Raw genomic sequence first — 11,718 nt, 5'->3', positions numbered from 1 at the left:
GTGTGTGAGAGCGTTTCAGTAGTGTGTGTGAGAGCGTTTCAGTTGTGTGTGTGAGAGCTAAAATTTCAGTAGTGTGTGTGAGAGCGTTTCAGTAGTGTGTGTGAGAGCGTTTCAGTTGTGTGTGTGAGAGCGTTTCAGTTGTGTGTGTGAGAGCGTTTCAGTAGTGTGTGTGAGAGCTAAAATTTCAGTAGTGTGTGTGAGAGCGTTTCAGTTGTGTGTGTGAGAGCGTTTCAGTTGTGTGTGTGAGAGCTAAAATTTCAGTAGTGTGTGTGAGAGCGTTTCAGTAGTGTGTGTGAGAGCGTTTCAGTTGTGTGTGTGAGAGCTAAAATTTCAGTAGTGTGTGTGAGAGCGTTTCAGTAGTGTGTGTGAGAGCTAAAATTTCAGTAGTGTGTGTGAGAGCGTTTCAGTAGTGTGTGTGAGAGCGTTTCAGTAGTGTGTGTGAGAGCGTTTCAGTTGTGTGTGTGAGAGCGTTTCAGTTGTGTGTGTGAGAGCTAAAATTTCAGTAGTGTGTGTGAGAGCTAAAATTTCAGTAGTGTGTGTGAGAGCGTTTCAGTAGTGTGTGTGAGAGCTAAAATTTCAGTAGTGTGTGTGAGAGCGTTTCAGTAGTGTGTGTGAGAGCTAAAATTTCAGTAGTGTGTGTGAGAGCGTTTCAGTAGTGTGTGTGAGAGCGTTTCAGTAGTGTGTGTGAGAGTGTTTCAGTAGTGTGTGTGAGAGCTAAAATTTCAGTAGTGTGTGTGAGAGCGTTTCAGTAATAATGTCCCTTACGGCACCTCATACTTCTCTTCCACGACATCCCAAAGGTGCTCTATTAGATTGAGATTTGGTGACTGTGGAGGCCATCTGAGTACAGTGAACTCATGGTCATGTTCAAGAAAACAGTCTGAGATTATATAAGCTTTGTAAGATGGTGAGTTATCCTGCTGTAGGCAGCCATCAGATACTGGATATATTTTGGTCAGAGATGGAAATGGTCAGCAACAATACCCCCAAAAAGTGCCAAGAACATATTCCCAATATCATTACACCACCACCACCACCAGCCTGGCTATATGGCAGGATGGGTCCATTCTGACCCTACAATCCAAATGTTGCAGCAGAAATTGAGACTCATCACACCAGGCAATGTTTTCCCAACCATATGTTGTCCAAATGTGCTGACCTTGAGTGTTTAGTCTTACTTTCCTGTTCTTAGCTGACAGTCTGGTCTTCTGCTGCTGCAGCTCATCTGCTTCATGGTTTGACACGTTAAGGCTTCAGAGATGCTTTTCTGCACACCTTGGTTGTAACAACTGGTTAGTTACTGTTGCCCTCATTGGAACCCATTTTTGCCCAGAGAACTGCCACTCACTGGATATTTTCTCTTTCTCGGACCATTCTCTGTAAACTACAGAGATTATGTGATCAGTAGATCAGCAGTTTCTGAAATACTCAGAGGAGCCCCTCTGGCTTCCAACATTTTAAAGTCAACAGATCATCCTGACCACATCACATCTACATACCTAGAAGCACCGAGTAGCTGCCATGTGATTTCCTGACTAGCAGATGAATAGGTTTACCTACGACACGTTCTCATCCTGACGCGTAAAATACAGACGATTGTGACAAGTCGATATTTTACACGTTGGGAATGAGAGCTGGTTGGAATGAATCTGTTTTACGTGTGAAATGAAAATGATAAACCTGTCAAAGCATGATGTACGTTAAATCTGTTCACTTTCAGATCCTGAATCACTATGTGATGGCCACAACATGAAGCTATTTTATTGTTGAATTATGAGTGATACTTTGTGTTTGTGTTGGAATGGACGGCTGGAGCCTCTGCTCGAAGCGTCTCATCGTATTATCACTGGATTGTGCAGTTCCCCCTCTATATCTATCTCTCTATCTACTTTTGTTTATGAGGCTAACAATGAGAGTGATGATGAAATTATTCCCAATACTCTCTGAATAATTACATCAGAATACATAATTTTTTTAATACATTTTATTTGAAAAGGGAATACTGAGCATCTCATTTCCAAACCACCAAACTTTTATTTTATGTGCTAAAAAAAATAAAAGCTGGCCCCAAACAAATCATACAGATCTTATTTAATCACAAAAAAGATGCATATTGCAACATAATGAATGCATGATTGTGAACACCATGCAGAGAGTGTTCTAGTTCAGACGTGACAGGCAGCTTTACTACCAGCATGCTGTATATACCATCATATCATTACAGGGAGTACGTTTGCATTAAAGGCAGTTATGCAGCACAGTTTCTCTCAGTCTCTCTTCACAACACACACCTAATACTTTTAAAAGTTGCACCCTTGCTCACAAAAAAAAAAAAAAAAATCACACATACACAGAAAAACATAAATGAGACAAAGCTTAGATTTGGTCCCAGATAACCAGAGGGGCAGTTAATTATAAGAACAAACTAATCGATATTAATGATCAACGAGGAAATTTTTGGGGGGAGAGTTTTGCAGATTGCTTTGTTGCTCATGCGTCTGCACAAATTTAAAAATGCTAAAAACTGAATATTTTTCTGTGTGTGAATCAGACGTCTGTATCAACACTCTGGTTAAAGAGCAGCAGAGAATCATAGATTACAGGAATTGTGCACAGACCTTCAATTTTTCTTCCTCTGTTCTCAAAATATGTCGATATGTCATATTTCTGCTGTGCAATTGTTTTTCTTAACACAGAGGTGGCTTTTCCATGACGCATTTCAAAAAAAAAAAAAAAAGAAAGAAAGAAAGAAAAGGAGTAAATAAAATTCCCAAAGTATAAAGACCACAGGCATTTTTTCATAAACAAACACAGTTTTAAATGAGAAATAAAACTGATAAAAAACATTTATGGTATATTACATATTTATAATATGAGGATAAATGTAAAACAAAACATTTCTATTAACCCTTGTGTGGTGTTCGTATTTTTGTTACTCAGCCAGTGTTCATGGGTCTGGTGGACCCGCTAGAGTTTTGGCTTTCCAAATTAACACTATCAAACAATTTTATGTTAAATTACTCAACAGATGTTTACTTCATCCCAATTACAAGACATATGAACAGCAAACATGGTTAATTTTTTCCCTTTACCTTTGTCACATTTATGAATTAATGTGCTTCTCGTTTTTCTTTTATATAAAATGTTATAAATAAATCAGTTATAATCAAGTGGAGTGAGTGGAAAGACACAACACATTTACACGTGAAAAAAATAATTAATTGTTTAATTTTTCTTTTGAAAAAAACTGAACACGGGTCTCACAGACCCGAACACCATACAAGGGTTAAAAAAAAAAAAAAGGTTAGCAATTGCACATAGGCTAGAATATTTCACTGATAAAGGGGGAAAATGGCACTGTTTTTTAAAAATAGATCAACATTTGAACAAAATTGTACATTTGCTTTTCCTAAGTCTTTCTACAAAATGAGGCCTGTTTGTTTTTAATAAAACACGTTAAAAATAAAAAAGACCCAACAGATGCGTGAAGAAAACGATGCGGTTTTAAAACAGACCCTTGCTTTTCTTCAGATTCTTTTGCTTCCAGTTTGGCAGAGCGTTGAACTCAACGCGACTCATCTCAAGAAGTTTCTATAAAACATTAAAAGTGAGCGGAAAAATAAATGTCGGCATTTATAACATTTTTCTTTATTTACTGAATTTAAATGTAACAAATAATTCTAATGGCCACGGAGCGAGTCCTACCTTGAAGTCCTGGTCTGAGAGGTAATCCTCCAGACGCAGAGGGTCCACTCCCTCTGGCAGCGGTTTCCTGGTCAGCTCCTCGATGGAGTACTGCTGCTTACTGAGCTTGGACAGGGCCTCTTTCACCAAGATCACTTTTTTGGAGAGCCCAGCCTGCGAACACAGAGGCAGAAATACTCTACTTTCTATTTTTTTCCACATTTAAGCTCAAACTCTGTCTTTTTGCAACACATTTAATCAAACATAACACCTGAATAAAAGGATAGAAAACAGCACTGCACTCTTGCTGCGATGCTTAGGACAAAATAATCTCCAGTTCAAGCTGTGACAGCTCCCTGACACCAACACTTCATAAGACAGACTGAAGTAAAAGACAAGCCATCACCCACCTTTGAAGCGATATTGGGGTCCTTCTCCCAGTATGGGAAGATGTTGGTGAAGGTCAGGGGTTCACAGCCTGCTAGGATCAAATAGGCCAGAGGGGGGCGCCGAGGATTCTTCTCTGTAGGTCAATGTTGTATTGAAAAACAGAAGGAAAACATAAGCCAAAAAAGAGACCGGACATTTAAGTACAGAATATTAGAGACTTTACATAAGAACAACATTACTCAGACAAACACGTTACTACGAAAATCATTCCTGCATGACTCGACTGTTAAAGTGAAATCTGTGATCTGAAGATTTTTATGGCCTCTCTCTTTGATTTCTCTTCTTTTCTTATATTTAAAAATGATGATGAAGTATTTGTGAAGAATATTGCAAAACTTTAAATAAAATGTTCAAAATGCTTGTGTGTGACCTCTGACCTTTGCAGTACTGCAGCACAGTTTCCATGGCGCACTTCCTCTCGCTGTCCCAGCGCATTTTCGCAGATCCGGTGCACTGTGTGTCTTCAGGCTGCCAGCCCTGCCACAGATACACCTCCATACGGTTGTCAAGCAGAAACAAGGCTGAAGAAGAAATAGTGATGTGATAAGATAGCAAGCCATAACATGATTACATTGAACTTTTGTGTTGCGTTTGAACTGTTGCAAAATATTTGTGATGCATGTGGCATAAGCAGGCGTTCCTCTTGATTCCATCTTTCTTCATATCTGTAGATGTTTGCTGAAGATAAGCCTGAACTTGCTTCGCTAACTTTAAACTTTCTTTAAGAACTGAAATGTAGAAATAACTGAAATGCGACATTGCTCGCAGCTTGTGTTACCTGGTTGTTGTGCTGCGTAGAGGTTCTCCTGCAGGAAAGGCATCGCCATGACTCCTTCTGCTACCCTGGCGGGATACAGCACCTCCTCCCCTTCAAACACCCCGGAGCTCGCACTTAAGCTGAAGAGCCGCGGTGTGTGGTTGTACTTTCCTGGATCTGCAACACACACACACACACACACACACACACACACACACACACACACACACACACACACACACACACACACACACACACACACACACACACACACACACACACACACATATTATCTCTCTATCTACATATCTACATTCTGCTAAACACCTGGATAGTTGCTAAGCAGCGCATGTTGGGCCGTACCATCCAGCATACAGTCGTAGGCCTTCTTGTCTTTCAGACCCAGAGCCTTCACAAACTCCGCAGGTTCAGATCCTTCCTCCACCTCCTCCACTCTCACGCTGCTGCTGAGGCTCAGGCCTAACTCTGACGGATGCCTTGAAGACACAGACACGTGTTGATCCGCAGCCGCAGCCAAACATCCATTCATACATTTACACATCCTGTGCCTTACCTCTGGGTTAGTTTGTCCACTGCTCTTTTGGCCACCTGCTTGGCGCTTGCATGAGCTTTGCAGCCGTGCCACAAGTAGAGCTGGCCTTTTTCAGCATTAAGCAACACCAGGCTGCCACGAGAGCGCAGACTGCTATGCTGGCAGTCCACCTCCACCAGCAAGGCCTCTGACTCTGCCTCACCACGGACACAAAACAACCTCCAGGCTTCTGCAGAGGTGAAACAGACGTGGCATGCTTTCATGTTTTCTACCAGAACCACCTAAATAATTCATTCGGTTTATGAAGTATTGTGAGGCTTTAATCTTTTACAACAAGTCAAAGTTTCAACATGACATTTTTTTGGTTACCTGTGTTGTTGGTGTTGTTCTCTCTGCTGCCCTTATGGATGATCAGACCTCCCTGGAAGAGCTGCAGGAAGCAAGGAGGTTCTTTTCCCTGAGTCACCAACACCTGGAGAGCCACCCGCAAAGAAAAAGGTGAACAAAGCTGGATCTAAATTTACTTTCAACAAGCAGGGATTGTGATTCTAACACTTATTGTGGTTATTTTTGGTGCATCTGTGACTCACCTGTGACCCCCTGTGGCTTCCGAGCTCCACCGTCATGAGAGCGGAGGTTCCTTTCTCACTGGCGCTGGAGTGGCGGCCCTGCCAGAAAAAATACGCAGCCCTCTCTCTCCCAGGACCTCCAGCGCTCAGCTCCCCAGGTTTCTGCCGCTTCCCCACTGGAAGAACAGAGCACAGAAAACCTTCTGCTTATTCGGTTCAGGCTTTCAGTGACATAACAGTCAGCTTTTCTTCACATGCTGTTCTGATGAATGTGTGCCAACATGGTAAGCATGTGAAGCCACACAAATTTATTATTATTATTTTTGCTCGCATCTTCTTCCACTATTTATTCTGAGGCTGTGCCAAAATGTGACTCACCGAGCGTGGTGACAGAGTACTTCCAGCGGATGATGTAGGCGTCGCCCTCGTGCAGCTGGCCCAGGCTTTCCTCAGGCACTTCCTCCTCTCCGTGCTCTCTTATGTGCCACGCCTCTACGGCCACGGTTGCTAACTCTGCCTGCCTCCCATCCTCCGTCCTCACCAGGCCGTGACCCCGCTGGACATTGATGCCCTCCAGAATGGTCTTCACCGGCTCCGGCTCATTGTTCAGCAGATCTTTAGCGTCACATGGGTGGAGCTCCAAGTCAAGTGGGGCGCGCACAGTGGAGTGGACTGGGCTCTGAGCAAACCAGGACACTTTTAATTAGCTTTAAATTTGTTACTTTAAAAAAAAAAAAAAAAAACAAACCCAAACAAACAAAACAAATCTCCTCTACCTTAACTTCCTCAGCTTGAGCCGCTTCCTCTTTCTTCCTCTCAGCCCAGTCCAGGAACTTCTCTCTGAACAGGGACGTCTCATTGTGCTCTGACAAACGACCAAACAGAGCCCAGCTCGGACGACCTTCCCCTTTCCTACATGTCACACACATGAAAGTTACCTTTAGTATTTTTAGTGTCTTCTCTGTGTGGCTGTACATGCACAGTGAGACCACTAGGGGCTGCAATATAACTAAAAATCTAACATAGCTCTCCGCTTGAACAGACAATAGAGGTTTCTGGCACAACTTCACCTACTTCCAAAGTGCATGGAGAAGAACAAGAGTCTGAAGAGGTTGAAGCTCCAGCTGCGCATGCAGTTTAAAGAACAGCTTTATTACTTAACCAAACAATAAAGCTGTTCTTTAAACTACGTGTGCTGCTGAAGCTCCAAACTTCTTAAACCATTTATAGCTGCTTTAAATGTGAGATGACCACATCATGCATTTAAAAAGCACCCCACAGAGGACAGAATACAGGATTAACATGTCACACTCACTGAGGCGTGTTCTGGTCTGTGCAGGAAGCGTCCAGCGGGTTGACTCTGCAGTGGCTGTAATCGTAGCTGCCGCTGTAGAGCTGTTTGCCTAGTTTGACGGCCACTTTTCTGTCGCTCAAGGGCACATCTTTCCCGTGCCACACGTACACTTCGCTGCCAAAATCAAACACCAACACCTGGACAACAGCAGCAAGAGGAAGGAGGAGAGAGAGACGTTGGTTAAGTGTTTACTGAAATCTCTGTCTTGACTTTTATGGACGTGTCCTAAAGATCTTCAGCTTCCTGTAAGCTTTTAAAGACTTAAGGCTTGTAGGAGAATGAAATGGACTGAGTTTCTATTCCACTTATCAGAACTTCCCAGACATATGAGTGACATCACCTCTTTAGAGTCGAGCAAGGACACACTTGGGATAGAGGCCCAGGCGTCTTCGTGAGGCACCAGCTTGTCTCCCTGGAGTCTGTACACGCCATTAGAGTCCACCACGCCACTCTCGTACAGCTCATCCTCCTCTGGCTCTCCCGCCCCTACAATCAAAAACAGGGTAAGCACATGTGTGTGGTGGAGTGGGGGCTCAGTGGTTAGACAGATAATCCTTCAAGAGGATAAGAGAAGTGCTCTAAGGAGAGTTTGACAGAATATCTACTGGTACTAGTCAGTATTATTAGAGATACAGATGTCAGAGACTATGTTGGTGTTTACTTATGAAAATGTGTGCACGTACCTCTGTATTTGGTCTTTCCACCCAGCAGGGTCCAGAACTCTTTGGCCCATCTGCTCTCAGTGTTGATGCCCTCCTCCAGCACCGTCACCTGAGGGGCCTTACAGCCGAGGTCCCTCTTAGCCTGAACGAACGCCGCCATCTCCGACGCCTGTCCACACAAAGCACACGTTACAGCAAATACACAGCAGTCACATTTTTTTCTAAATGTGTAAGAGCAGACACATATTAGCTCATTTAATCCATCTGTAGTGATCGGACTTTGTGAAAATGAGAACACAAAGCAGTTACACTATGCTAACTTGTGTGAGAATAGCACAGGCAACACTTGTGGCTGTCCCACATTCTGCAGGCCCTACTCAGACAGGGCCCTCACCCAACCAAATCAAGTATTCCCAGTAGTGAGAAAAGAAATGATGAAATAGAGGTGGAGGAATCATCTGAACCTGTCTCAGCCGGTGTCTTATTAATTCAGCAATTCTCTAACCACAAGAATCCGTCACCCTGTAGTGTCAGCTCTCCAGCTCAGGTACAGCCTTTGATCTACTGATGAAATTCAGCTGATATAAACACTGACACCATTGTCTACTTACCTGTATATGTTTGAGGGTTCAACGTATCCCTGTTTATATATTTTATGTTTTTATGTTCAATATTTTACATTTGGAAACAAACATGTTTTAGGTTGAACTCCAAAGTGGTTCTCTGTTGCATCTCTTTGGTGTGATGATTGTTTGAGTCACAGATCAAACAGTGTAAAGACGTCTTTATGTCAGAGACCTTATTTTGGTTTCATGGATTTTAAGATTTTTGGTTGAGACCTCAGGATCTTCAGAGACAAATTTGTTAAACTCATTTTTCACGTGAAGATACTGACATATAATAACTGAAAAAGTTCACATAACATGAACGTCTGACAAGCTTTTTTGATTTCAGTGGCAGAAACAAGCTTTCATACATTACACAATGCAATAAACACGAGAGCAGCAGAGATCACCTCCCACGGGACAGTGTCCCTTTGGTAGGTATAGTTAAAGCCTTTTATAATCCGTTTGTTTCAACTCTGAATATATCAAACATCAAACTTGATCCTGCAGTTCATGATGGAAACAGCCCGTCAATGCACAACATTATCTGCTCTGAATCTCTTTGTTTTTTCAAATGTGGTCATTAGGGTGCTGATTCAGTGTGTGAGGTTCACTACCTTTGCTTTCTCAATGACATTGGCGAACTCTCCACTCCACATGTAGCAGTGCTTTGGTGTTATCAGAAGAAAGCAGTCACCACTGTTTAGAGACTGAGCTGTGGGCTCCACCAACCGAACCTGGACGTGCCTCCGGCCTTCACAAAGTAACAAAAAAAGACCTTTTACTTATTTGAAACATTAAAGGGATTTAAACTGTGGAAAAAAAGAAGTTGATTTACCAAATATTTTTAAGAAATGAAACAAGAAACATTTTACTGAACCTTTGATCGCTTCAATATTCAACACGTAATCATAGAAAGAGTTAATCCCCTCGTGTTTCCTCACCTTTGATGCGGATAAGCATGAGCTTATTGAAAGGAACTGCACTGTTATTGGTCACAACATCAGTGGACTTCACACTTCGCAGGTTCACCTTGCGAAAGTTTTCCTTGCTGGCCAGACCGGCCAAGGCAACGTCAGCCAGGTTCGAGTGTTTTGCCACTGGACAGGTGAGAAAACAAGAACAGGGACTCAGTTACACATCAGCTCTTGAAATATTAAACTGTTTTGAGGTTTTGATGATTTTCTGTTCCTTTTTCTAATTCTTCATAAACAAAGAGACGAGACACACTTTAATTATTTCTTTCATGTGAGCTATACTAGCACACAGCACACGTAGCTGTGGTGCTCACTTCCTCTTTTGTAAACTGTGAAGACGTCACTGTGGTCAGTCAGCAGAGTAGAATACTTGTTCAAGCAAACATCACACTAATATGATACAATAACCGGCTGGCAACAGCCCCACAGCTTTACCTGAACATCATTTTCATATTTTCTTCTTACATACAGTGTGTTTACGTTACGGCTGATTCACGACATAAACAAGAAATTCACTCTCCAGACATATTTCCTGTATAAAATAATTCACTGACTTTAATGTGATTTCTTTCTTTTTTTAGAAATAACCCTTTTTGTGCTCCTTTAAAGCTATCCAAGACTTTCTGGCTATCTTGGGTGAGAATATACTGTAAGCACTGCTACAGTAGGAAAGTTTGAGCACTTACTCCTCTCCACTTGGATCCTCTTGGTCTCCACGGTGGCTACGTTAAGCCTCTGCTCGGTGTAGACCTGCCTGATGTCATTGCGGGCAGCTAAAGCTCGCAGAGGGTTCCTGGAGCCTTGGTTCCTTCTGGCTGGTCGCACCGCTCGCTTGTGCTCTGCTACTGCTGAAGTGAGCCTGATGACAAAGTTTAAGACTTAAAAATATTATAATACTAAAAAACAAAGGACAAAAAACCCATTTATGTTTATTACAAACTTACTTTGGCGACTCAGTCGGGATCTGGCTTAGGTCTTCCTCAGTCACCACCACGCCGGTGTCCTGGATTGCTGAGGGCGAGACGGATCTGTAGAAGTTGCCGAACGTCTCTTCGTCGTCCAGCTTCATCACTTCTTTCTCCATCTCTGCTGTCACCTCGATGGTGGATGTCTTGCTTTTGCTCACGCCTGCGCCCACAAGCCATAACATCGGCAAGAAGAAAAGATGGAAAAGGAAGTGCTACAAAGACTTTTTGTGCATAACATTTCTGGCATTTTACAGGTCAAAGGTCACAGGTGGTGATGGATGTCCTGTGATGTCTATAGCTCAAATGCTTACACTAATTGAAAGTCAACTTTTTTTAATGTTATTAAATTAGTGTGTATTATATTAATAGGATGAAACAGAGAAGAGCTTACTAAACTGCACAGGGATAAAAATTTACTTAAAAAAATAATAAACAGGGCAAAAAATAGATGAATAGAAGGATAACAATTCTGCAATTTTACTTGTGCATTCATTTATTTTTGCTTTTTTTTTTTTTGTTTAAATTCCTTAAAGTAAAAAAAAGCTCCAAAATCTTAATTTAATCTGAAAAACAAATGTTCTGCCAATCTCATCGTTTCCACTAATCCACATGGTGGCCCAAACATTTGTGTTGGCAGTTGCTCTGCGTGATTCTTAAATGCTTAAAAATATGTTCCCGTATGTTGCCTCCACATGTTGAAGTGGTCAAAATCAGGTTTGTTTTTTGGCAAAGACACAATTTTTGTAGTTTTGCCTCAGCAAACGATCAGCAGTGGATTTTAAATCAAACATTCAAGATGTGATTGAAATGCAGACTTTCAGCTTTATTTCAGTGGGTTTAACTACAGCTCTAGATTTTAACTTTGGAATGACACATTTTTACCGACTCGGTATAATCGTGTACTATACGATTGTGCAATACATCATCAAATTCAATACTGTGTACAATAATCAGAAGCAGAGAAAGTGTACCTTTATTGTGGAGCTTGTCTAGGAAGGACTCCAGCTTGTCGAGCCGTTTATCTCCTTCCACCTTGACATCAGATCGAGTGGAGATTTCTGTACAGCAGAGAAAAACTCATTTACTTTTCAGTGGATTTTCCAACTATCTTTTTCATCTGTAATTAAGTGGCAGTTTGA

The 11,718-nt window shown here is 41.9% G+C and overlaps 1 protein-coding gene across 2 annotated transcripts in view; it reads right to left on the bottom strand.

Moving 5' to 3' along the window:
* Window positions 1–2,011: 2,011 nt before the first annotated feature.
* The window catches only part of svild (supervillin d), a 52,669-nt gene continuing 42,962 nt past the window's right edge, over window positions 2,012–11,718 (bottom strand). For both annotated transcript variants that reach the window (XM_082545033.1, XM_082545032.1), the window contains exons 11-29: window positions 11,551–11,637; window positions 10,556–10,739; window positions 10,298–10,470; window positions 9,579–9,734; window positions 9,252–9,388; window positions 8,051–8,198; window positions 7,708–7,853; window positions 7,329–7,504; window positions 6,790–6,925; window positions 6,392–6,692; window positions 6,035–6,189; window positions 5,814–5,916; window positions 5,466–5,673; window positions 5,255–5,388; window positions 4,913–5,068; window positions 4,512–4,655; window positions 4,095–4,207; window positions 3,706–3,858; window positions 2,012–3,591 (exon numbers count right to left, since the gene is read on the bottom strand). In XM_082545033.1, coding sequence (XP_082401159.1) covers window positions 3,505–3,591; window positions 3,706–3,858; window positions 4,095–4,207; window positions 4,512–4,655; window positions 4,913–5,068; window positions 5,255–5,388; window positions 5,466–5,673; window positions 5,814–5,916; window positions 6,035–6,189; window positions 6,392–6,692; window positions 6,790–6,925; window positions 7,329–7,504; window positions 7,708–7,853; window positions 8,051–8,198; window positions 9,252–9,388; window positions 9,579–9,734; window positions 10,298–10,470; window positions 10,556–10,739; window positions 11,551–11,637 — 2,897 coding nt within the window. In that variant the 3' untranslated portion in view covers window positions 2,012–3,504. The remainder of the gene's footprint in view (window positions 3,592–3,705; window positions 3,859–4,094; window positions 4,208–4,511; window positions 4,656–4,912; window positions 5,069–5,254; window positions 5,389–5,465; window positions 5,674–5,813; window positions 5,917–6,034; window positions 6,190–6,391; window positions 6,693–6,789; window positions 6,926–7,328; window positions 7,505–7,707; window positions 7,854–8,050; window positions 8,199–9,251; window positions 9,389–9,578; window positions 9,735–10,297; window positions 10,471–10,555; window positions 10,740–11,550; window positions 11,638–11,718) is intronic.

The sequence above is a fragment of the Aulonocara stuartgranti genome (genome assembly GCF_965226115.1).
Source record: "Aulonocara stuartgranti genome assembly, chromosome: 8".
In the NCBI taxonomy this organism is placed as follows: domain Eukaryota; kingdom Metazoa; phylum Chordata; class Actinopteri; order Cichliformes; family Cichlidae; genus Aulonocara; species Aulonocara stuartgranti.
Note: the sequence above shows the minus strand (reverse complement) of the source record. Positions and strands in the feature narration are given on the sequence as shown.